This window comes from Cuculus canorus, chromosome Z, assembly GCF_017976375.1.
Source record: "Cuculus canorus isolate bCucCan1 chromosome Z, bCucCan1.pri, whole genome shotgun sequence".
In the NCBI taxonomy this organism is placed as follows: domain Eukaryota; kingdom Metazoa; phylum Chordata; class Aves; order Cuculiformes; family Cuculidae; genus Cuculus; species Cuculus canorus.
The window spans coordinates 52708452-52731875 of NC_071441.1; the positions used below are offsets into that span (position 1 = coordinate 52708452).

The 23424-nt window shown below is 38.1% G+C and overlaps 1 protein-coding gene across 1 annotated transcript in view; it reads right to left on the reverse strand.

Annotated features, from left to right (window-relative positions):
• Positions 1 to 649: 649 nt before the first annotated feature.
• Positions 650 to 23424, reverse strand: part of BDP1 (B double prime 1, subunit of RNA polymerase III transcription initiation factor IIIB) — a 49073-nt gene continuing 26298 nt past the window's right edge. The window contains 21 exon segments of the mRNA XM_054054263.1: positions 650 to 785; positions 1109 to 1309; positions 1311 to 1350; positions 2646 to 2940; positions 3787 to 3829; positions 4736 to 4952; positions 6277 to 6466; positions 8024 to 8084; positions 9273 to 9459; positions 10051 to 10183; positions 10841 to 10998; positions 11966 to 12086; positions 12862 to 12945; positions 14713 to 14749; positions 15041 to 15157; positions 16353 to 16749; positions 17733 to 17950; positions 18886 to 19102; positions 21578 to 21762; positions 22316 to 22526; positions 23223 to 23338. Of these exon segments, the coding sequence (XP_053910238.1) occupies positions 657 to 785; positions 1109 to 1309; positions 1311 to 1350; positions 2646 to 2940; positions 3787 to 3829; positions 4736 to 4952; positions 6277 to 6466; positions 8024 to 8084; positions 9273 to 9459; positions 10051 to 10183; positions 10841 to 10998; positions 11966 to 12086; positions 12862 to 12945; positions 14713 to 14749; positions 15041 to 15157; positions 16353 to 16749; positions 17733 to 17950; positions 18886 to 19102; positions 21578 to 21762; positions 22316 to 22526; positions 23223 to 23338 (3357 nt within the window). The 3' untranslated portion in view covers positions 650 to 656.

Consider the following 23424-nt stretch of genomic DNA (forward strand, 5'->3'; position numbering starts at 1 on the left):
AGGGGCTGGAGAACAAGTCTTACGAGGAGCGGCTGAGAGAGCTGGAGTTGTTTAGACTGAAGAAGAGGAGGCTGAGGGGAGACCTAATTACTCACTACAACTACCTGAAAGGAGGTTGTGGAGGGGAGGGAGCTGGCCTCTTCTCCCAAGTGACAGGGGACAGGACAAGAGGGAATGGCCTGAAGCTCCGCCAGGGGAGGTTCAGGTTGGATATCAGAAAAAAATTCTTCACAGAAAGAGTCATTGGGCACTGGAACAGGCTGCCCAGGGAGGTGGTCGAGTCGCCTTCCCTGGAGGTGTTTAAGGAAAGGGTGGATGAAGTGCTTAGGGACATGGTTTAGGGAGTGTTTGGAATGGTTGGGCTTGATGATCCAGTGGGTCCTTTCCAACCTGGTGATTCTGTGATCTAAACAAGTGAAACTATAAGCCAGCAGCCACTTGTCTGATCCAACGACATCAATGTAGTGGTTTAGATTATGTCAACATTTTAAAAGTATCCCAATGGCTTCAGAGGGAATCCATTTCGTCTTTATGGACAGCTTGGCTGACAGTAAGTATGGCGTAATGAACATCAGAACAAACCAGGACTTTCAAACAAATAGTCTTTTTCTGCTGCATTATAGCCTCAGATGTCAGGTTTTTATAAAGCAAATTTGCTATTCTGGATCATCCACTTCCATAAAGATGTCACTGAAAAAATACTCAGAGACTCTGGTTGGCTCTTCATCCTTTTCTTGATCTTTAGCACAAGGGGGTGGCTTCTTAGATGGCTCATTACTCGGAACCTAACAGAGAAAGAAGAGGATGCTCTTAACAGTCTTAATCCATGTGTGTCTATCTGTATATGTCTACATATATATGCCCTTGAGCTTCCAGTAAACATAGGAAATTTAGACAGAACCTTCAATTTAATGAAAATGGGAAACAAGAAGACAATGTGCAGAGAAAAGAAAACAACTTAGTTCCCTTATAAGTTTCCTCAACATGCACAAATCAGGATTTATTCACTGGAGCAAATGCCTCTCAAAACATGAACTCTACATACCCATCTACCCTGAAGCAGCTAATTCACTGTTCATATCTCAAAAACTCAAAAGTAAACACATACCCTAACTGCAGCATGAGCAACTGTATTCTCATATTTCGCAGATGATGATGTGCTTGTAGAGGGAGGGGAACAAGATTCCCTATCATCCTTAGTGGATGGGGTGCTTTTTTTCACAATTCGCTTTGGAGCCACAATCCGAGGTTTCTGGATCTTTCCTCTGTTCCCTCTGGTATCTTCTGCAGATTCAGAACTATTTTTTTTTGCAAATTAAAGACAAAAATCCCAGTGGTTTTCGTCCACTCCTATTCAAAACAAATACAGTCAGGATGTCATAGGATTGTTCCATAAAAGTAAGATGTAAATAGTATTACAGGAGTCCAACTCATTACACAGGAAACAAAATACACACTTCCAAGATCCATGAAAATTCTAAGAAAAAAAACCCCAAAAAAAGTCATTGTGAGAAAGGCTTCTGTATTACTGAATATTCTGGCACAAAATTTTTTTGAGAGTTACAGAGACTCTCCACTATCTTCAACCCTGAGAACAGGAACCTAAAATTTGCTGCTAAATTAGAGTTTGTAACAAGCTACCAGATCTTTAGAAAGCTTCCAAGAGAAATGGAGACATACTCCTAAAGAACAAACTGAAGAGAGCATCCTTCATGTAATCAACAGAAAAAGAAACCTGATTCCAAAGGATGGAACCTACAGCAGACAGTCTTAAACACCAGAAAGAAGACTACTTGTTGCAGGGTTTCAGCCTGTTAACGGCATCATACCTGTTACCAGCAAAATTACAGAATTCACAGCGATTAGGGAGGTACAGAAAGTATCTGCTGCTCATGTTGCTAAGAGTCTACAACTCAGAGTAAACTTCGGGGCAAGGACCTGGATGTTAATGCATCCCTACCCAATTGCTGTGGATGTCCCAGGTACAAACACCAGTTTTGGTACTCACACAAGCACAATGAAAGAGTGAATGACAGGATCAGGAGAGACTGGTAGAGGACCAAAATCAAAACCAGTGAGTGCAAAAGCAAAAGAGAGCAGTAGCACAAATACTTAAACACAGTCAGATGGATAGAGGAATATCCTCTGAGCTTTCTGAGGTTGAAACTCCTTTCGGAAAATGACACATACTGTTAGTTCTAAAAATCCAGTGTGCTGGTTGCTACACCAGTAACAAATCTTATTAGCAGACGGACAAAAATCAAAACAAGTGAATGGGTGTATACATCACAACATTAGACTGAGCTAAGGAAAACAACAATTATCTCAAATCTGTCTCATAGCCAACAGATGTCACATCTGTCAGTGTCTAAGTAGACATACCATACGTCAGTAGTGTCCCTTGGTCAATTGGCTCATTTAACCAATAAAATAATTCAAATTTCAAAGCACACAGTTTGTTTCTATCTAATTTGCTGAAGAGAATACGTACTATAAGTCTTAAGCCATTTAGGTCAGAAACAACAGTACTGCCTGTCTTGAAATACCAAGTGGAAAAAGGATATAAAAGCCTCAATATGGAAAAAAAGTCTTTTTTTTTTTTTTTTTGAACAGAAAAGGCTGACAAAACATTATTGCATAAATACCTGAGTAATGGAGTTTTTGAAGAAGATGCTAGGCTTCCAGTGTGTTCCAACTGTCCAGATTCATGAACGTCCCCTTGCTTTCCTTGTCCACTTATTTCTGCTTTTCTGTTAGGAGTTAATCTAGATATTATCTCCTCTTCTTGCTTAGATGCTGAATTCTCAGTTGGTGCTTCCCCTGAGTTTTCTGAAGTCTCAAGCTGGCTTTTCTGAGCCGGTGGTGACACCGACTCAGGAATCAACACAGAGGTAAGTACATCTTCCTTTGCTGAAGCCTCTGTGTTTTCAAAAGGATTCCCTATAAGAGGTGTTGAGAGTCTCCAGTTACTTAACTTCAGTGATAACACAACAGCCCTAAGACACCTGTGGTGCTTAGATGGCTTGCACCAGTACAAAAGAAGGGCTGATTTTTTGTCCATTTTTTTGTCATTTTATTTTTTTATGTCACTGCTAAGAAATAAAAGTTCACTGTCTACTTTTAAAGTCTGTAAGATCTTACAGAAGTTATGGTGAAAAGCTAGTAGAAGTGTGAATTTATAGCACATACACACCCCTTTACAGCACACCATAGAACTTAGTCAAGTCATCTATATTTAAGGTTCCACAATTTCCCTTTAAAATTTTTTTCAGGGTCAAGAACTACTTCTTAAACCCTTCAGTCTCAGATCACTGAAGACTGCATTGTCAGCAATTCTGCTTTCCCTCTGGCTCTTCAGAGGCAGATTAAGCTTTCAAACAATTACATATATTTTTTTAAAGACAAATACAAAACAACATAGAAAAATTATCTTGGCATAGTATGGATAAAATATCTTTAGTTATTAGCGCTCTCCAACAGGTGGAAATATTCGCTTAAGCTAAGATACCATATTTAGTCAAAAACCCTCTCCCAAATCTAACAAATAGACTAGCTACAGCTATGTTTTTAGAACCATTATTAAATTAGCAGCGAGTTATGTAATCCAATCCATCTATTTTATAGCAGAGAGCACAGAATGGTGGCATTAGGGTATTACTGTGAAAATTTGTTTCTACTTTTATGTTAGATAGCCTCAGACAAGATTAGTACTAGTTGTTGTCCTAAATAATCTGTGATGTTTTATGCATTTACATTAATTATACTTTGTTTTCTAAGTTTACCTACCAAAAGCTATCATTGGAGCGTTTGTGGATTTAATTGAATAACCCTGTATTTAAAAAGAAAAAAATAAGTTATTTCTCTGTCTCTCAATACAGACCAGACAATGGTAGTTGATAAAGTTATATCATGTGTGTACAGCTCTAAGAACAGGAGTGATACAGCAGACTACATCTTCTGTACAGTATCATTTACTACTTAACTCATTTCCCAAGCAGGCTTTTCAAGGTGGTTCTTATGACAAATGACTCAGGATAAAGATGTTAAGATGACATGTCAAAGAAGGAAGAGGATTGTTATCCAGTCCTTCCTAGAAAAGCTCTCTGAATCATGCAGGGAATTATCACCTGTTCTTTCACTCAGACACACTACACAATCTTAGCCTACTCACAAAAATTAATAGTAGTCACAGCCAGAAGCTTGGTTATAGTCTAAAAGCACAGAGGGGAGCTGGAAGCATGTTGCCCAGTTTTTATTTGCAGCTTCTTTTAAACTAATACCCACTATTTTAAAAAAATGGTAGGAACATCTCTAACAACTTTGTAATGTAACAGACACTATGAGGAATTATAACATTGTGTAGTTAACCTGGACAGTTTGCCAGTCATCCAATACACATCCAGAGTTTCCCTTCCTGCAATGTCATTGCTGGAAAGGCTGTGGTGCAAGAACCAAATAAGACCGTACCACTGCTTACTAATAAGCTAAGCCCAATAAAAAAACAGAAACCAAGACAACCAAGAGCCTACAGATTCTGAAAAACAATAATACTGACTCAAAAGCTGATGTAAAGCTCAAAGGAAAAAGTGATCTATGGATGTTGGGTTTCCTTTAAAGTTACACGGGCAGTAGGACGTTTTTAAGCAAGTGATATGGTTATAAACATAATTAAAATACTATATTACATGTTACGCACCTACACTATGCATAAGGACTCACTAAATTACCATCTCACCTGATAACTGGGTTCCAAGTCACCTTCCAGTACAACAGTAGACATTGTTTTCTTAGCAGGAGGAAAATCATTCTTTTCAAGCTTAGCAGCTGGCCTTTTTTGAGCTGTCTGCAAATCTAGAATGGGCTCTACTGATACACTCTGTAGTTGTTTCATTTCCATACTACAGTTTAAAGATGCTGAAAATTCATCAGCTGCAGTTGTGAAGGATCCAATGCTGTTTACATATAAAAAGTCATTATTGTGAACATGAGCCAAAATTTGCCTTGTATAACATTTGTATATAGACATTACACATGGATCTACGGTGATTTTCTTGCTTAGTGTCAACAGTAACCTCAAATGTATTATTTAGTACCAAGAAAAATTTTGCTGCACTATCTTGAGTTACAGAATGAAGTTTTTTCTAGCCATAATTGAATGTAGTTACATTAGAATCTGTTCTATTTGAACTCCAATTAACAGTTTCATAAAATGTAAAAATATGACAACTGATTACTCTAGAATCCCAAAATACGGTATGACTTATATACACAGTTAAATCTTCATCCCCACACCTTCTCAGACAGCAAAACATCTAGGGAAACAGCAGTAATGGAACAACGAGACAGTAAATGTACCTTAACTCTGCCTGTCAGCAATTCAATAGATCCACAGAGTTAAAATTCTTGCATTGGGTAGCCAAAATGAAAAGACTGAAATACCTATCCTTTCAATAACTAAGGGAATGACATTAACAAACGATGTTCAAGGCAAGGTCCTCCATAATGATGTGAAATTGCATCACACCTCTAATGATTTCTGTGCTTATATTACTATAGTAACAGGTTTTGCTATAACTTTGAAACACTTTTTCCTTTGAAGTTGTTTTTTTCTCCTCCTAAACTGATATAGAGATTTAGTTCAACTGTAATGCTGACACAACAATTTTGTTACATTGCTTTGAGGAGTACTCCTTGTAAAAGAAACTCAAACTCTTTATATCATAGTACTGCAAAACAGCTACTATTCTGTTGACTAATTAATTTGTTTGCTTTTTCAGCCTTTTCTGCCTTTTGAACACAGCACAAACTGAAAAGAATGATATATGAATTTATGTCCACTGTTTAGCACATTCTCCAGAAGACCATCCACACTAAAAAGCTGGAATCATTAAAAGGCTGCTTCACAAAACTGTTACAGTAATACAGAAATGCAAGCATTCTTAGATTTTTAATTTCAACTGCTTTTCATTCTAAGTCTCCTTGGCAGAAGAGACTGAGGCTGGACATATGACCTCTACTAAAAAGGAATATTTGCTATAAAGGATAAATCAGACGTTAGCTGGGACTTTGGTGTCAACCTTAATAAAAGACTAACTTTTAAACACTGATGAGATCTTTCTGAAATCTCATTAGAGCCCTTTTCACTTTCTTAATTCTCCAACAAGTCTGCCAGAATTATTTCCTCTTGCATTTCATTTGAGAAATTTTGATCTGTCATGCACATTCAGGGAACAATCAAGCTTCACAAAAACTGTTTCACCAAAACAAAGCATCTACCTCTCCACTTCAGTTACAGTTGTTTCACTTCCATTTAATGGACTGATGAGTATTGGGGCTGGTAGTAATGGTTCTGAGATTTCTTCCAGCAAAGCAGATGGATCAAACTCTTTTGATTCAGTTGGAATTTCTACCAATGTTAAAATGAATGTCTGTTCCTCCTCTGGGCATCCATGATAGTTGTTCATTACTACAATTTTTTCAAGGGAAAAAGGGACATAAAAATCTATTAATCAAGTTTGAAATTACATGTTCTCTTCATACCCTCCCTACCTGAAGTGATTAAATTCTAGGCACTCATTTCTCCAGTGAAAAGGCACTGAGTATATCCTTGAGACATTGCACTTCCTTTCTTCTTAGTTGAGACGGGCATTGTCACCCCCTGGAGCCTATTCATTGCAGTGAATTCCTGATTACTATTCAGAATGAAGAATATAAAAAATACCTAGTAGGGATGGAGCTTTTAAAATGGGTGTTCTAGCATTAAAGAACAATTTGCAGTTTAATTAAACTTGTGTAACAGTGATTAAATGACACTCTGTCTTTAATTGCATCTGTCAATTATGAAGAGCTATTTCTCTAAATGTCAGGAGTCTGCTGCTTCAATGGCAAACACAAGGATTTTTCTCCTAGCTGCAGACTTGTAGAAGAGGATCTGATAAGCATGATGTTGAATTTAATATATTAAAAATATAAATAATTTAGTCAACAGATGGACAGTAACAAATAACTGCCAACTGTCATCTGTTAGAATGACTTTAAGGAGAGAACACTTGTGAAGTTCTCAAAAGATAGAAAACAACAGTGCTGCTCCATTACTTAAAACAGCTTTCATTCTTAATCATGCAAAGCTGCTGTTATTCCAAGCTCAACTCGCTTTGGTTCTTCATGTAATTAAAGATGATTTAAGATGCTCTGTAAAGCATTGCAAGACTCCTGCAATAACACAGCATAACAGATGTTTAAGAAGAAGGAGTATTTGCCCTATCTTTTGCACATGCACAGGAGTTACAACATTGGACTGCAGTTTCCATGCAAAGCAAGTATTCTGGGCTTCTGATACAGTGATTTTCTCGTACCTTAGGCAAGTACTTGTTCCAAACTAGCTCCATTTCAATTTGTTTTAGGGAATAGCAGCCACCTTCATACCTTTCATCATGTATACTTAGGTAGCAATTAATCTGCTGACTCACTACTGCTAAAGAGGGAAGTCTTGTCTTCTTCCTTTTCCTTCTTTTCCTTTCTACCCTGCTCTACAGCGTAGGAGAGTGCAGCCCTCCTGCTCACACAACTCTGACACTTGCATTCACTCAACAGCTTCGTGAGCTACTACAGCTCACTAAGACAGTGGAAAACTACACGTTGTCTCTCTCTGCCAGACTCAATTTTTGATGGGCAAGTGAGTCAGAGGCTCATAAAGAGCTCTAACAAGTGCTAAACCTAGCACAAGGTATGCAGCAGGAGCTCACAGCAGGGAGGAAAGAGCAAGAAGTTTCCTTTCCACTGATTTTTAAACTTAATAGAGTGCCATTCAAAAAGTTTCCAAGTCCAGTTTGTGTTAATGAAATGAAATGGTAAGACATTAGGGAAGGGAATGACACTGTGCTGTGGGTCATTATTTTTGTTAATGAACTAGACTGATGAATCATTTCAATGAAAACACTTTTTTTTTTTAAACTCATTTTTGCATAATGGCAAGATACACAACTGCAGGCTTTTGCTAACTTAGAATATTAGCACATTATACCTGAAAGCTCTTCTGTGCTGCTTACACACTGTTGTTGAGAATCCTGAGCACAACCTTCCTCCTAGAAATAATTTATTTGAAATAAAACAAGTTAATAAACCTGAGAAATAACTCTAGAAAACAGGAAAAAAACAAAACATGTCAAATGCCGAAGAGCCAAAAAATCTAATGATAACATCATAATTGCATTTTGTCAGATTTTACTTCTGCCTCCTAGGCTGAAGGATATTAGCCTGACAAGGACAAGATACATTTGGGCAATATAAAATGTACATGCAGCTCACTGTCTGTATTGATGGTTTGTCAAAATAAATTTATACTTCCAATGGTACAACTCTATCAGAGATGACTCACACAATATATTGCTCAGTTGCACTAAGAACCTGAATTCCCCAACCATTACAAGCACATTGAGTGTCAAGGAAAAGCACTCTGCAACTCGTCTATCCCTTCCCTTTTACAGCATGTACCTTTGCTAAAACCAAAAATATCCCACTACAAGTCTCCTCTTCTTGCACTCTCTGCCAGCCCTGAGAGCCGAAACATTTTTTTGTTGTTCTAATATGAGATCAGCCTTGACACACCAACAGGTTGCTCTGGGGAAACAAGCTACCACTTATCAACTCTTCCACTGTAACTGCATGTACATTAATCTTGGGCAACACTTGAAAACCTGAGGGAACTGAGCGTGAACCTTTCTCTCATGAATAAATAATGTACTTATCTATACTACAATAGGGATACACAAACCACTGCAAAGAAACAGATATGAAAGGCATACAGTTTGTCCATGATAATATACACATAGAACATATAGTCAGGTTTTGAAATGGGAAAGAGCATTGCAATGTTGGAGCTTGTTTTAAATAAAGCAAATGAACGCTGCAATAAAATGCTGTGTCCAGCAGTAACATTTGACTATTAATTTTAATTTAAACAAATACAACAGTAAGACATCAGACTAAATAAATACATGAGTTGTAGGTAATGTCTTCCATCAAAACTCTAACTTGCTCAAAAATTTGCTAATGTATTCCTCTCAGTATAAGCTGTGAGGCTTACCAAAATTAAGTTTGTCTGGAAGTTCAAGTTTGGTTATGCTCTTCCAAAAAAAAAAAAAAAAATTTTCACACACCAGCTCAAGTACCAAGTCTTCAAAATGGGTGAATCCATTTGCCCTGAAAACCTGTTCCTTTACAGAATTTCAGAAACTGAGCACTTCTAGACTGTAATTAAATTAAGTCTTTACCTGAGTAAAGTTGATTGTGCATATATTGTGCTCTGGAGCACAAGGATTTTGCTCAGGAAGTCCATCCACAGAACTCTGATTTAGATAATCCTCTAGTTCAATGCAAGATTTATCAGGTTTTGGTGATACAGTTACAGGTCTTATATCTCCAGCATTTCCAGAAGCATCTCTCGTATCTTTTTCTGTTCTGTAGGGTGTATATCTAGTTAATTTGAAAACAATGGAAGATAACTAGTGCATAGGGTAAATTCTGTAAAATTATTTATTCACTATGAAGCTTATGCAGTTAGAGAACAATGGGACACCTGTTTAAAGCCTACACTGTTTTACTAAACATGCGTAATCTTTGAACAAGTCTACATAAAGTATTATGGGAAAAAACCTTCCTAACACTGCTACTTAGGACCCTACTACTAAAAGCATGACCAAGAAGGAAGACTTACAAGCTTGTTAACATTTCTAAACTGATCAACTCCTTAACATGTCCTTTCAGACACAGTTACATGGGAGACAATTAAGCAGCATGGTGATTACTAAGTTCTGAAACGGCAAACTTAGTTTGCTCTTTTGCTTGGTTTGTTTTACCTCCAAAAGCTGTAGGACAACACACAAGACAAAATCCTTCAAGATAAAAGTCTAAACTGTATACATGTATAAACAACACATAATATCTGTAAGCACAGTTACCATCACAGATGCATGCTATGTGGGAACTTAAACTGCATATTATAAGAGAACTTTACTCCTGAAGTCAATATTAACTGGTAATTCTTCCTACCTCTTCATTTTGTCTGCTTGCTTGGCAAGTTCGATACTTCTAGTTGCAAAATCATGCAGAACTGAAGAATCACCTGCAGCTGGTTCTAGTTCCACCTTCTGCATTTCTGCATTACCCCTCATGTTGGCAGATTCTAAGATACATAAGCATAAAAAGTAAAATAATTTTGAGTGTGTGTGCACGTGTGTGTATATAAATATATAATTTCTACACATAAGCTTTTGTACATTAAAATGTATACATATATAGATGCGTGTATATATAAACATACTTTAAAATTATTAACAATTTTGCTGTATATGTACACATCTTACATAAATGAAACATATACACAAATCTCTTCTTGCCTTTGGTATGTTGTACATTTTACCAGTGATACGAAGGTAACTTAGAGTTTGAAGACCTTTTTGTAACTGCTTTAAGACTACCAAAGCAATTCTGTGTATCTCCCCTTCTCATTTTAACAGAAGAAGATAGTAATAACAGAAAAAAAGTACACTGTATTGTAATATATTTCTATAATTGGCAGCCCAGTAATTTAAGGGCTTTCTAGGTGATTTAAGACCTGCACAGAAAAACAGCTATGCAGATTTAATTTGCTTTTATACTGAAAGGTATACTTATGTATAAAACTATACCGAAAATGGATGCCCTATGTTACAGTGGTGATGCATCATCTATGAACAGGAACAGAAAGCAAAAACTACTTGCCGCCTAGTTTTGTTTAATAAAGAGATGAGACTATCAGAAGAAACCATTGTCAGAACCCTAGGATAATAAAAAAGCTTACCACTATGAACTTGCTCTAGTTGTTCCACAAGTACATATGTATTAAGTGGCTTCTGAATTATGTCTTCATTGGACCCCAATACTCCAAAGTCTGTCTCAGTCTTCAGGAGTCTGTCTCTTGTCAGTCTCACATGATCAACTGTAGGCAAAAAGCTATCACTGCAAGTAAAAAGGAAAAATGCCATCAATGTAGTTCTTGATTTTTGACAGTTGTGAGAGGAAATTAGTATTTCCAGAAAACAACACTGTGCGAAGAAAATATGAGATGGAGTAGATGAGAAGATGAAGAGCTGAAACAAAGGCTGCAGCTGGCAGAGGAGACAGAAGACTACTTGGCAGAACAATAAAGATCTTGGAATTGGAACAGGCAGGTGTACTGCAAACTAGGATGTTCCCTACCTACAGAAGGAAAAAAAGAAAAGAGTAACTGAAATATTTTAAAAAAATGAAAATATCAGAAATCTAACACTGTTCACATGCCAATAAATTCTGCTTAATAATATAATGAAAGAACCACTGAACTTAAGATATCTTTGATTGTAATTTTTCAGAGGTGTATGAGCTGATAGCTTTTTCAAGCAATTAACAGTCTTTCAAATATTACAACATGATCACCAGCAATTTTTTTCTGAAAAGGTGTTCCAACCTTGACAAATGCTTGAACAAAAAAAGCAAAACATCAAGAAATCTAATGATAGAAGATCAACCAGAACCTTGACATCCTTTCGCTCTGAATCTTTGATCTATGTCCTACAGCAGCAGTGACAATTAAGCAATTTGTCTTGGCCTGATTAGCTGTGAGGTACTTCAGGAAAATGAGCTTGGTAATTAACAGTAATCCACACCAATGAAGTTCAAATATTCTTTTCTCGCCCACCAGGGTAAACTTAACTTCAGAAGTGAAGAACAAGTTCTACATCCCAAAATTATATACCAGCACCTCACAAAACTTGTAAGAGAGAGACAAGAGGGGTTTTCCAGATTACATACCAAGTTACATACACTGAAAAGTCTTTGCTAATGCAATACTGCTTGCAACTCAATAAAAATGCCAGAAAGAACCCAGCAAAAGCAAGTAGTGTCAGAAGAATCTCCCTCACTAAAAAAAATGAAGTAGTGATTTAACCTGGTATCTGTAGTATTTTCTTCAAAATATTCTTCAATATCTATTCTTGTGCCAGTGCTTTGATCCTCTACGTTAATGTGGTTTCCATCCTCAGAAGGGACCGATTCCTTGGTAGAAGTGTCTGAAGAAAGTAAATACTGATTAGGAGTTCTATTTTGTTTGGAGTCATTGTGGGTTACAAGGATACTGGCCATGTTCAACCCATCTTGAGCGGGTAACATGTGTGTCCATTCTCTTTAGAACACTAAACAGAGTAGCAAAGCATAACTCAATAGACTCAAACTTGGCATGCATATAGAGCTATTATATAGATGTTCAACTTCAAGCCTGATTTAATAAAATCTGCATTCTCCAAACCTGCAAATCCAAATCCCAGGTAAATACAGTCCCAAGATCACACTTTTGATAGTAAGAATGCAGCAACCAACATCCAACCAATGAAAGCAGATAATAAATCCTAAATAAAAGTGTATAAAGCACTACATTAAGCCCAGGTAATTCCAGGTTGTAGCTAGTTAGGTGGAAAAAGCTATGCTTTAGGCTAAAGGCCTGAAAAGACCACCAACAGTTATGGTCATTTAAGCCTGATTCCATTTTTGTCCAGTTTAGGTAACCAGATTAATTCAAACGTCCTTCCTAAAACAGGTCTCAAACATCCTTCTAGCACAGTGATGCAGTTGGCAGTATCCAGTAACATGGTCTTACTTTTCCAGCCAGCCTGCATTGCCTAATCTCACTATGTGTTACAATTCAGCAGGACTAAAAAAGCATAAAATACTCTTGACTTCCTGCGACACAAGCACCATGTGGAAGAGCTTTGCAGCCACTGCTCCATCCCTCCTTAGGTGGGCCCAGACAGTACAAGCATGGGCTTTGTCTTATAAATCAGATCATACCTTCAGTGCTTGTTTTTAACTGGAACATTGGATCACCCATTGCAAGTAAAGTCATGGCAGCTTCTGTGCTTCCATCATTAATTCCTGCAAAGTCGTTCACATATGTTAAAAGTCACAAGCATATCAACCACAAATCCACTTATCCATATTCAAAAAGCACTGACACTATCATCCATATAGCGAAGTACGTATTTTTTAAATTGTCGCCATTTACAGCTCAAGATGCTTGTACACAGGAAGCAATTCTCACCCACTAAATTCAAGCTACTGTAAAACCACAAAGCAGCAACATTATTGCCTTTAATGATGTACTGTGTACAGGTGGCAAGGTGTTGGCAGCCAACGGCCTGGCCTGTACACAGCTGGTTCCAACTGACCCACCACAGGACACAGCTGAGCCAAGACAGTGGCACCTTTGGGAAACATATTTAAGGAAGGGGAAAACGTTGTACAGTAGTGAAGAGCAAGACGAAAAAAGAGTCTGAAACAGCCCTGCGAACACCAGGGTTGGTAGGAAAGGAGATGCAGGAGGTTCTCCATGAATGTAAGCAGAGATTCCCCTGCAACCTGTGCAGGCAGATATTCTCTGAGGCAAAGGCACTCTGTAGAAGGCCCGTGGTGGGAAAGATATCCTGAAAGGCTGTTCCCCATACAAAAGGCCCCACATGGGAGAAGGGTAAGAGTGTAAGGAAGCAGCAGCATAGATCATGTGTTAGGAACTGATTGCAACATGCACTCCTCATCCTGCATTGCTTGGGGCAGAGGAGGTAGAGAAGCGAGAAATCAAGGCGTGAAGCTGAGCCTAGGAAGGCAAGGAGGGACAAGTGTTTTAGGCTTTGTCTTTGTCTCTCACTATCCCACTCTATTTCACTTCAGGAAAACTAATTTAACCTATGGCCAAGTTAAGTCTGTCTTGGTAAGTGATCTCCTTGTCTTTATCTCAACCCAAGAGCTTTTTAATTTTATTTCAATTTTATTTTCTTCCCTCATCCTGTTGAGAAGGAGGAGTGGGAGAGCAGCTGGGTGGGCATCTTACAGCCTGCCAAGGTCAGCCCACCACAAATGGAAAAGAAAGAGGTAACAGTTTAATCACAAAAATCTGTAATATGTAAGTGTTAATCCATATCCCAGCTTCAATTCATGACGTCTCTGCAGAATACATCCCTTTGCTTATTGCTAATTGGTCATATCCAACAAAACAGTTCCATCCTCCAAATGTATTGTAAACTGAAATTGGCCTAAATTGAAAGAACAAAGTAGGTTTCCTGTCCTTCAACTAAGACAGCAGCCACTCAATTTCCTAGGAAGATGTACTGAGAAAGTATTTAAATTTAGAAGTGAAAGCTATTTTAAAAATTGAATAGATTCATAAGGATTTGTAACGTATCTCATATGTAAAGAATATTTGCTTCTGGGAGACTGTGACCTCAGTCTGTCACATGTGCTATTTTATCTGTTTAGGATACTAAAGTCAGAGACGACAGAGTTGACAAAGCTATCAATCTGCTCACTGTATCACCCAGTCACACATCAAGCAAGCTGCAAGTGAACACTCGCAAAGTTTACTCTTCTCACAGTAAAACTAGCAAAAGTATGGGAAAACGATAGATGGCATATATGAAAGGCACATTCTGACTCTGGAAAACAGAACCTTGCAATGCTTGGTCCCCCTGCTTGATAGAGAACAGTAAGAAAGAAAATGGTTTAAATCTCCCTCCAAACATAAAAACATCCAGTATCTCATAAGCAGGTTCTTTATAAGATCTATAAACCTCCAAACTTGCAGCAAGAAAAACTACAGATTGTAGCAAGTTAATGGTAAAGACATGAACAAGATTGTTCCATATCTACCTTTGTTCACCTCTGGATTTTCATGTTCGATTGCTTCCTTCAACAAAAAAGAAAAACAATATCAAAGTTCTACATAAAATGAGTCCACAATTTTCATTTAATGCTTATGGGTAAATTCTCTGCCCAAAAGGCTACCCTGGCTTTGAAAAGGTATTTTAAAGGCTAACACTATTTACTTACACAGGTTTCCCATAGCTGTGTCCCTCACATCTGTGTGGCACATATGAGAGTCTACTAAGCTACACTCTGAAAAGCAGCCATGGCAACCAGATGCTGTACACATAACTTTGTGTGTGCAATGAAACAAACAAAAATATGATATTCTTACAGCTGTTGAAGTGCTCACTTTTTCCTCCCTCTCTACCACTGGCTGGACAGATGTGCAAGGGAGACATCCAACATCAGTAGCCACCTGCATATCCGGTATAGTCACAAATACTTCCAGCTGTAAAAATAATTTTTAAAACTATATTAAATCAGCTCCCCTAGAAGATCTGTCAAATGCAAAATTTTATAACCTACAAGATCAGTCAAATGTAAATTATTATAAAAATTTATAAACCACCTATGCTCATCAGTCAGCACTGATCAGCCTCATGAGAAGGCAGCACTTACATGATTCAGAGGCAGAACTGATAGTGCTGCTTGTATCTAAGTGGCAGCATCACATGGCCTAAGACCTTGTTTCTAGTTGTGTATTACTCCACCAAACTATGTTATGCTGCTAAAGAAAAAAAAACCAGTTGTATTTACTGTTGCTGAACAGTGCTTGCACAATGTTAAAGGTCTGTTTTTCTTACTCTTTGGCCCAGCAAGTAGGCTGGGGATTGGCAACAGGTCAGGAAGGCACACAGCTGGGACAGATGACCCAAGCTGAACTAAGGCATATTCCGTATGATATGATGTCATGTTCAGCAATAAAAGCCAAGGGAAAGGACAAGGAAGAGGGCATTTGTGGTTATGACATTTGTCTTTCAGAGTAACTCTCAGCAGCCTGAGGCCCAACTTTCCAGAAAGTGGACTGCCAATGGAAAGTAGTGAACAAATTCCTCATTTAGCTTTCCTTTCACATGCAGCTTTTGCTTCACCTACTGAACTGTCTTTAATTCACTCCATAAGTCTTCTTAGCTTCCTTCTGTTTTCTCCTTTTCCCATGGGAAAGGGGAGTGAGCAAGCAGCTGTGTATGCCTGGCTGCTGGTCAGGGCCAGCCCACCACACAGTTAGAAGTTTATTGTCAAGGGGGACACCACATACAGATATATCTCCCTCATTCCCTCATTTCCTAACATTCAAATATAAAATTGAAATTCTCCATTTGTTCTATCTTAGGCTTCAAAACCTGTAGTAATCATGGAAGTCTGTACCGACATTCAATCCCAAAAAACAAACTGGTAAGCCCCTGCAGACCCAAACACAGTTTCTAAGCATAACTGGACCTTAAACTGATGTAATACTACATGTTGTTAAAAACCAAGTACATGTGACATGTGCTAAGTAATACCCCTGCTACTCTCAAGGACATTCTTAATGAATTAAACTAAATTGGGATAAACCTCAAGTACTCAGAGACACAATTAGAATAAAAGCTGTTTAAACACTCAAACTAGAAGTACATATCCAGAACCTAGCTACATGATACCTCATCCATGGTTTCTTCTGTCCGAACAGGAATAGGTTTTGGAGATTGAAGACCTATAGGAACAAATGCTAGACCTTCATTTACTTCCTCTGGTGCAAAGCATTCATTTTCATTATCAGGCTCAAAGTCATCTGCTTCCTCCTCCTCCCCCTCTTCCTCTTGAGAAGCCTGGGGCACTACCACGGTTATCTCTGAACTTCTGTGCTCCTTCCCAGATTTCTTCATATGTGTAGTTTTCAGACTTGTGCCTCTAGTAACATTCAGTTTGACTTCTTGCCTTTCATTCTCTCTCTCACTGCCATCAGCCGCACACTCAGAGGCAGAAGAAGCAGCAGTTCTTAGACCCGAGACATGTTTTGGTAGCACTAACTGTTTTGATGACCTTCTGGACTGCCTTCTAAAGTACAGAACGAAAGTGTGTTTAAAAAAATAGCAAAATCCAAGACATTTTTAAAAAAAAAAAAAAGAGGTACCACAAATCAAAACGAACTCAATGAATAACACAGATCATGGCAATCAACAATACAATCTATTTACTTCCTAATGTATAGTGACAAAAACGCATGCAGATACCATTTAATCAAAAATCCTACTTTCTTCATGTATACACGAAGTACTGACTGTAAAGGTGTATTATGCAGTTTCAGAGTGTTGAAAATCTGCACAACTATATTTACAAAATACAGAATTCTTTGCTTTGGAAAAGTATGAATTCATTTTCACTTTGAGGGATGTGGAAGTCACATGCTTTCTATGTCATGGGAGCATTTCCAGTTCTCTTTTCCTAAAGCTATACTAGGAGCACCAGATGATGATATTTCAGTTGATCAGACTAATATCTAGAAACTATAACTGTTAGATGATAACAATTATCTCCTCCGGTCTCTCAGACAGCAATCTCTTCAACAGAAGCTGTTTACTATTTCCCTCCTGAAAATGATGGGCACAACCACCTTGGGTACCAAATTTAATTCCAAACTTCCCTCAAAAAACATCCCCTTGCTAAACTGGTGAGGAGGTCAAACAAATAGCAGCAAAGGACACTTCCAGCACGGAGTTTCTGTTTAGGTTAATCCCATAATCCCTATGCCCCCAATATGGGTACTTCAAAGCCTTGCCTTTCAAAATCAGGAATTCTTGTTGAAGTAAAGGCTGGAACTTTGTTTGGCAGACCAACCAAACAGATGGCTTGCTGGGAGTGCTGGCTGTGTTCATTTTATGAGATTGCAGGTAGGGTATGAGACAACAGGATACCAGTATGCAAAGACATCCTGCATGCACTCGCATAACACTGGAGAACTATGACTAATAACTATATTTTTAAAAAACAAAAACCAAAACCAGTCAGTTGAACTGACAAGCCAAAATTAGTTGTTTTACCTTGTGAGATTGTCTGAATTTTTTTCTTGAGATGTAGAAAGCTGAGAATCATCATCTTGTTCTATTTGACTCTCATTCTCTGATGGTATCTCTGAAGATTGGAGCCTATTATCCTGCCTGACTCTTTTACAAGATGTTTCTTCAACAGAGTCTGTAAAATTGTGTTTTCTTGTAGCCTCTGAGAGGGATGCAACCTCCTCTATGTTAACAGATTCCTGCTGAACAGAGAAGACAATCACTACTACATTAAGTGCCAAAAATTTTTAACTGTTTTTGGTGACAAAAGATTTAAAGAACCAAGTTTGAGTTTCTTGAAAACATGCTCAGCTGTCATCTCTGATAGCTAACGACATTTTCCCCCATTTTCTGTAATTTCAGGCTCTACAACAGAAGTGTCATTAGAATTTATTATCTACGATGCCTGAGTTCCTGATGGTGCTGCTGGTTAATAGACCAAAGCCATGCTCAACTTATCAAGAGCTAGAAGCTAGAACGATAAATCATTTTCTAAAACTATCTATTAATTTGAAGAACAGTTTGAAGGAAGGAAAAACCGTTTTTTTCTGCCCTTGGAACAAACTAGGATGAAAAAACTACCATAGCTTTAAAAAGCAGCATTTAAATATTATTCAACACATAGACGCAGAAACATATCCCAGAACACAAAAAAGCATCAGCATGCACAGTTCTGTGAGCTATGGATGCCTGGATAAAATAGTATGTTAACGGAAAGATTTTAGTCATCCATCCAGAAAATAAAAGAACACCAGATAAACCTGATTCAGATATCACAACTTTAGACAGAGAAGAAACTAGTCTGGGTTAGGTTAGGCTCGTTGAGTAAGTTTAAGCAGAAGGACTGAACTTTGTTCATGTACATTTCAGCTTGTAAGTATGCTTACAAGGATTTTAGACATGCAAGACATGATGTTAGACAGCTGCCTTAATTTCCACAGTCCAATGAATAACAGACATGAAATTAATTGGTACGAGTGTTTCTAGATTCTGTTTATTCAGAATAATTTCCAACAGTGAATTAAAAAACCGAAAGAATCATATTAACCTTTCCTAGCCATATGCTAGATTTCTGTGCCATGTATGATTCTAGGAACTTAACCACAAGAATTGAGATATAAATTGACTCACCACTTACCATTGATACACCTGTTTTTTCTAACACCAAACACTCTTCTGCATTTCTGCTCTTGGCATGGTCCTCTTCTCTGTTTTCACCTTCTTCAGGATACTGCTTTTTTCTAGTAACTCTCATTAGGTTTGGCCTTGGGCTCCGGTGGGTTCCCCTCACTTCATGCAAAGGTTTTGTATCACACTGTTTACTTTCTTCCCCAGAACTTAATTTATCATTGGACCTACAAAAGCATTATTCAACTTTTATGTCTCAGGAACTACAAAATATAGTCTACAAGCTTGGATTACTACCAAATATTTAGTACTTGCAGCTAGAAATGAACCCAAGTGTTTTGCATTTTTATTTATTCATTTGGTGAAGTTTAAACAACATGAAAGAAGAAAAACGTGCAAAGGAGATAATTTGCTTTTCTGCAGTAGTGGACCTGATTACTTTTGGAAAAATCTTTTGGATGGAAAACAACATTAAAAAGTCAGGTACAGCAGAAAGGTTCAGCTATACCACCATCGGTTCCAAAAATTAAGCAACCATACGAACAATGTATTCATTAATTCCTGTGTGCAAGCTAGTACAGCTTTTAAACAGGATTAAATTCTTACATCTGTTCAAGCACATTTAGATCAGTAAGACGTATCTTAAGATATGTCATAAGACAGATCTTGGGCTTTTAAACTCATGCCTCAGAAAAGGGCAGGAAGGGGGATCCAGGGTACTACAGGCCAGTCAGCCTCACCTCACCTGTGAAAGTGATGGTATAACTAATCCTGGAAACCACTTCCAGACACATGAAAAACAAGAAAGTAAATTGGAGTAGCCGGCATGGATTCAAAATGGTGAAGTCATGCCTAACCAACCTGAAAACCTTTTACAATGAAATGACTAGCTCTACAGACGACGGGAGAGCAGTAGATAGTGCCTACCTTTACTTTAATGTGTCCTCTAACACCACTTCCCATAAAACCCTCGAAAGGGAGCTGACAAAATATGGGCTGGATGAGCAGATAAGAAAGTGCACTGAAAAGTGATTGAACATCCAGACTCGGAGGCTGGTGATCAGTCACACAAAGTCTAATTGAAGGCCAAAATCTAGCAGCACACTGCAGAGGTCAATACTGTGCCTAGTCCTGTTCAACATTTTCATTAACAATACGGATGATGGGGCAGGGTATACTCTCAGCAAGTTTAAAGATGATACAGAACTTGAAGGAGTAGTTGATACTCCAGAGAATGCAGACTTGGAGCTAGAGAAATGGGCTGACAGGAACCTCAAGTTCAACAATGGGAAGGGCAAAGTCCTGCGCCCTGGAAAGAACATGCCCAGGTGACAGTACCTGTTGGGAGACATAGAGGTGAAAATCAGCTTTGCAGGAAAAACCCTGGGCATCCTGGTGGACATGAAAATAAACATGAGCCAGCAATGTGCCCTTGTAGCCTGGGCTGTGTTAGGAGAAGCATTGGCAGCAGAGTGAGGGAGGTGATCCTTTCCCCCTGCTCAGCTGGTAAGGTCACACCTGGAGTACTGTACTGGAGTCTTCAGAACTGGTCAGAACAGAGGCAGGGACATAATGGATAGACTCCAACAAAGGGTTACCAATGGTGAAGGGAGACGAGCATTTATGATATGATGAAAAGCTGAAAAGACCGGGGACAGTTTAGCCTGGATAAAGAGAAGGCTTGGTGGGACAGGGTGGGGAAATCTCTTCAATAAATACCCAAATAAATAATACTTCAATAAATACCCAAAGGGAAGGTGTAAAGGTAGATGGAGCTAGTTTCTTCCTAGTGGTGCCCAGTGACAGGATAAGAGGCAATGGCCACAAAATGAAACACAGGAGGCTCCTTCTGAATATCGGGAAATACTATTTCACTGTGAGGGTGACCAAGCAATGGCACACGCTACCTAGAGAGATTGTAGAGCTTCTAAAATGGGCCATATTCAAAAGCTGCCTGGACACAGTCCTGGGGAGCCAGCAAGGTGTGTCCCTGATTGAGCAGGGAGATTGGACCACATGGCCTCCAAAGGACCCTTCTAACCTCAAACATTCTGTGATCCTGTGAAATTCTGTTGTCACAAAAGCCAAGAAGACTATAAGGTAAGACCCTTGTCTTGTGAGCACAAAGATTTAGGATATAATTTCAACATAAGTTCCAGAAGGGATTTTAGACAGATGCTCGAGACAGATGGAAACCAGAATCTAATTTTAGAAAATAGCAAAAGTAAATTGATTTGAGTCTGCTCTGTATTACTTAATATTATATTGAGCAAAAGATTATAACATAACCCAGAATGGTTATGTGTAAATGGTACTATCTGCCTCATACTCTGCACAAATAAAAAGCATCCCCTCCACCAAAGACCCAGAACACTGCACACAGTCACATGAACTTCCCCTGCAAAGAAACAGTAACGAACATATCTCAGAGAGCAAGATCTTTTTTTATGTTAGTCTACCTACTACTTCTCAACTGAGAGTGCAAATAGCACTACTCAGTCTTCCTTTTCACAGTCCACATTTATGGTGCACTGTACCCTCAGAATGCATTACTGAGAAATTCAGACAGCTACACTCTCATTACTCGCTTCTACTTTCACCTGTAAAATACCTTCTAAAAAGGAAACAGCCTTGAGAAAAAAAATGTTAAAAGCGCCACCTAGTGACCTTCACAGTATCTAGCATGTCAATGGGAACATTACCTTTCCGTGGTATCCTGGATGCTTCCTACAGCATCTGTAGACAGATGTTCTTGTTTTCCCTTGCTATGGCAGTTAGGTGATTTTTTAGAGGAACAGAGTGTTTCTGACTTCATACATTTTGGATTTACGTCTACATTGTCATTCTTGGCCAAATTCCCCCCAGAAAATAGTATCTCCACGTCATCCTTAGATTTGTGAAAACAAACAAACCAGCAAAAAATATCAAACAACAATATTAGCACAAAATATATCACCTATCAAACAAAGCATTGCAAGTTATGACCAATACATTAACATGACAGAAAACTTCACATAAAAACTGCAAAGTGATTTATGGAACCCATCACTGTTGCTTGTTCCTTTAAAGAAGGTATTCACCTAATAAAAGCAGATACTATGACAAACATAGTCATTCAGAAGCAACCACTGAGGAGTTCAGAAGAAACCCAGCAACAGAAATATGGCATTGGTTTAACTATTTGTGTATCATGAACATAACTGAAATTTCACAGTTTAAGTGAAATCTTTAAATTGTTAACAGAATTCTATACATTATCAATGTGTCATTAACAGAATTTTAGAAGACTTCATATTAGGGTGCAAACACTAAGCAAGACTGTAATTCTTACTAGTCCAAAACCAGTTTATGCATTTGAAACAGCTTATTTAGATGTCTTAAAAACAGCTGGTGCAGAACCAAGCACCAGAAAGCATAGTCAGAAATAACTGAATTCTCACTTTTGAGGAAAGAAGTTCCTCAGATTCTTCTGCCACAGGCAGATTCTCTCCTTTATTTGCTTCTTCCTCAGCTGGAGCCGCAAGTTCTTGTGTCACAGGAGATACTGTTTCGCTATATGCTCTTTTAAGGTTCAGTCTAGTTCTCGGAGATCCATTTCTTACAAATTGTCCTGGTTTCAGAGCTCCTTCTTGGGAAGTGGGGTTTTCAGCACTAGCAAATTTAAAGCAAATTTAAGCAAACAAACCAAAACAAACAAGATGTCACTTGACTTTGGGTGAGAGGGGAATAAAGCAATTATGCATTCATTAAGTTTTGAATCAACACTTATACAAGATGGTTAGAGACTGATACACAGTTGTTTAAAATGAAGAAAATTACCTTTTCAAATAAATATTTCTCATTTGGGGTATTTATGGTTAACATGTGACAGGGAATAACAACATTTCTTTGTCAAAGCATTTTTAAGATGAAGAAAAAAGCCATGTTGCTAACCATACCAACTTCAAAGTATCTGCAGTTTAACACATTCTAACGATCTTATTTTAACAACAGCAGCAGTAAAATAGAAGAGCACACTAGGATAAGTGAAAGAGGTCTTTGACATTTTGCAAAATTTATTTCTGCTATTGCTGTATATGCTAATACAGATCCAGTAAAACTTTTTCAAAAAGAGCTACGAGCTCATATAGACCAAGTGTGTACCAGATCAGAAATGACAAGTATGCTCAGCTCAGCTAAAAACGTGCTCTGAAAACAAAGGGAAAAAGCTCCCTGTAGGCACTGAAAAATTAAACATACAAGAAAGACAGGTTAACCAGGAACAAAAGAATTCACACTAGCAAAGCTGTCTCATTATGCACCAGATGAAAGCTTTTCAAATGCAATTTAGCTAAACTCTAAGCTTACCTGCTTTGTTCACACAATATGTTTCCAGAAATACAGGGTCCCTGAGGTTCCTCTTGCTGTTCCTTTCGCTCTTTGCTCAATACATCTGCTTGACACAATACAGGTTCCTTTTCACTCTTTAATTTGCAATAAACAAAGCACAAAAAAAAAGAGAAATCAAGCAAGTTTTTAATACAACTGTGTATTTAATAGAAAAAACAAC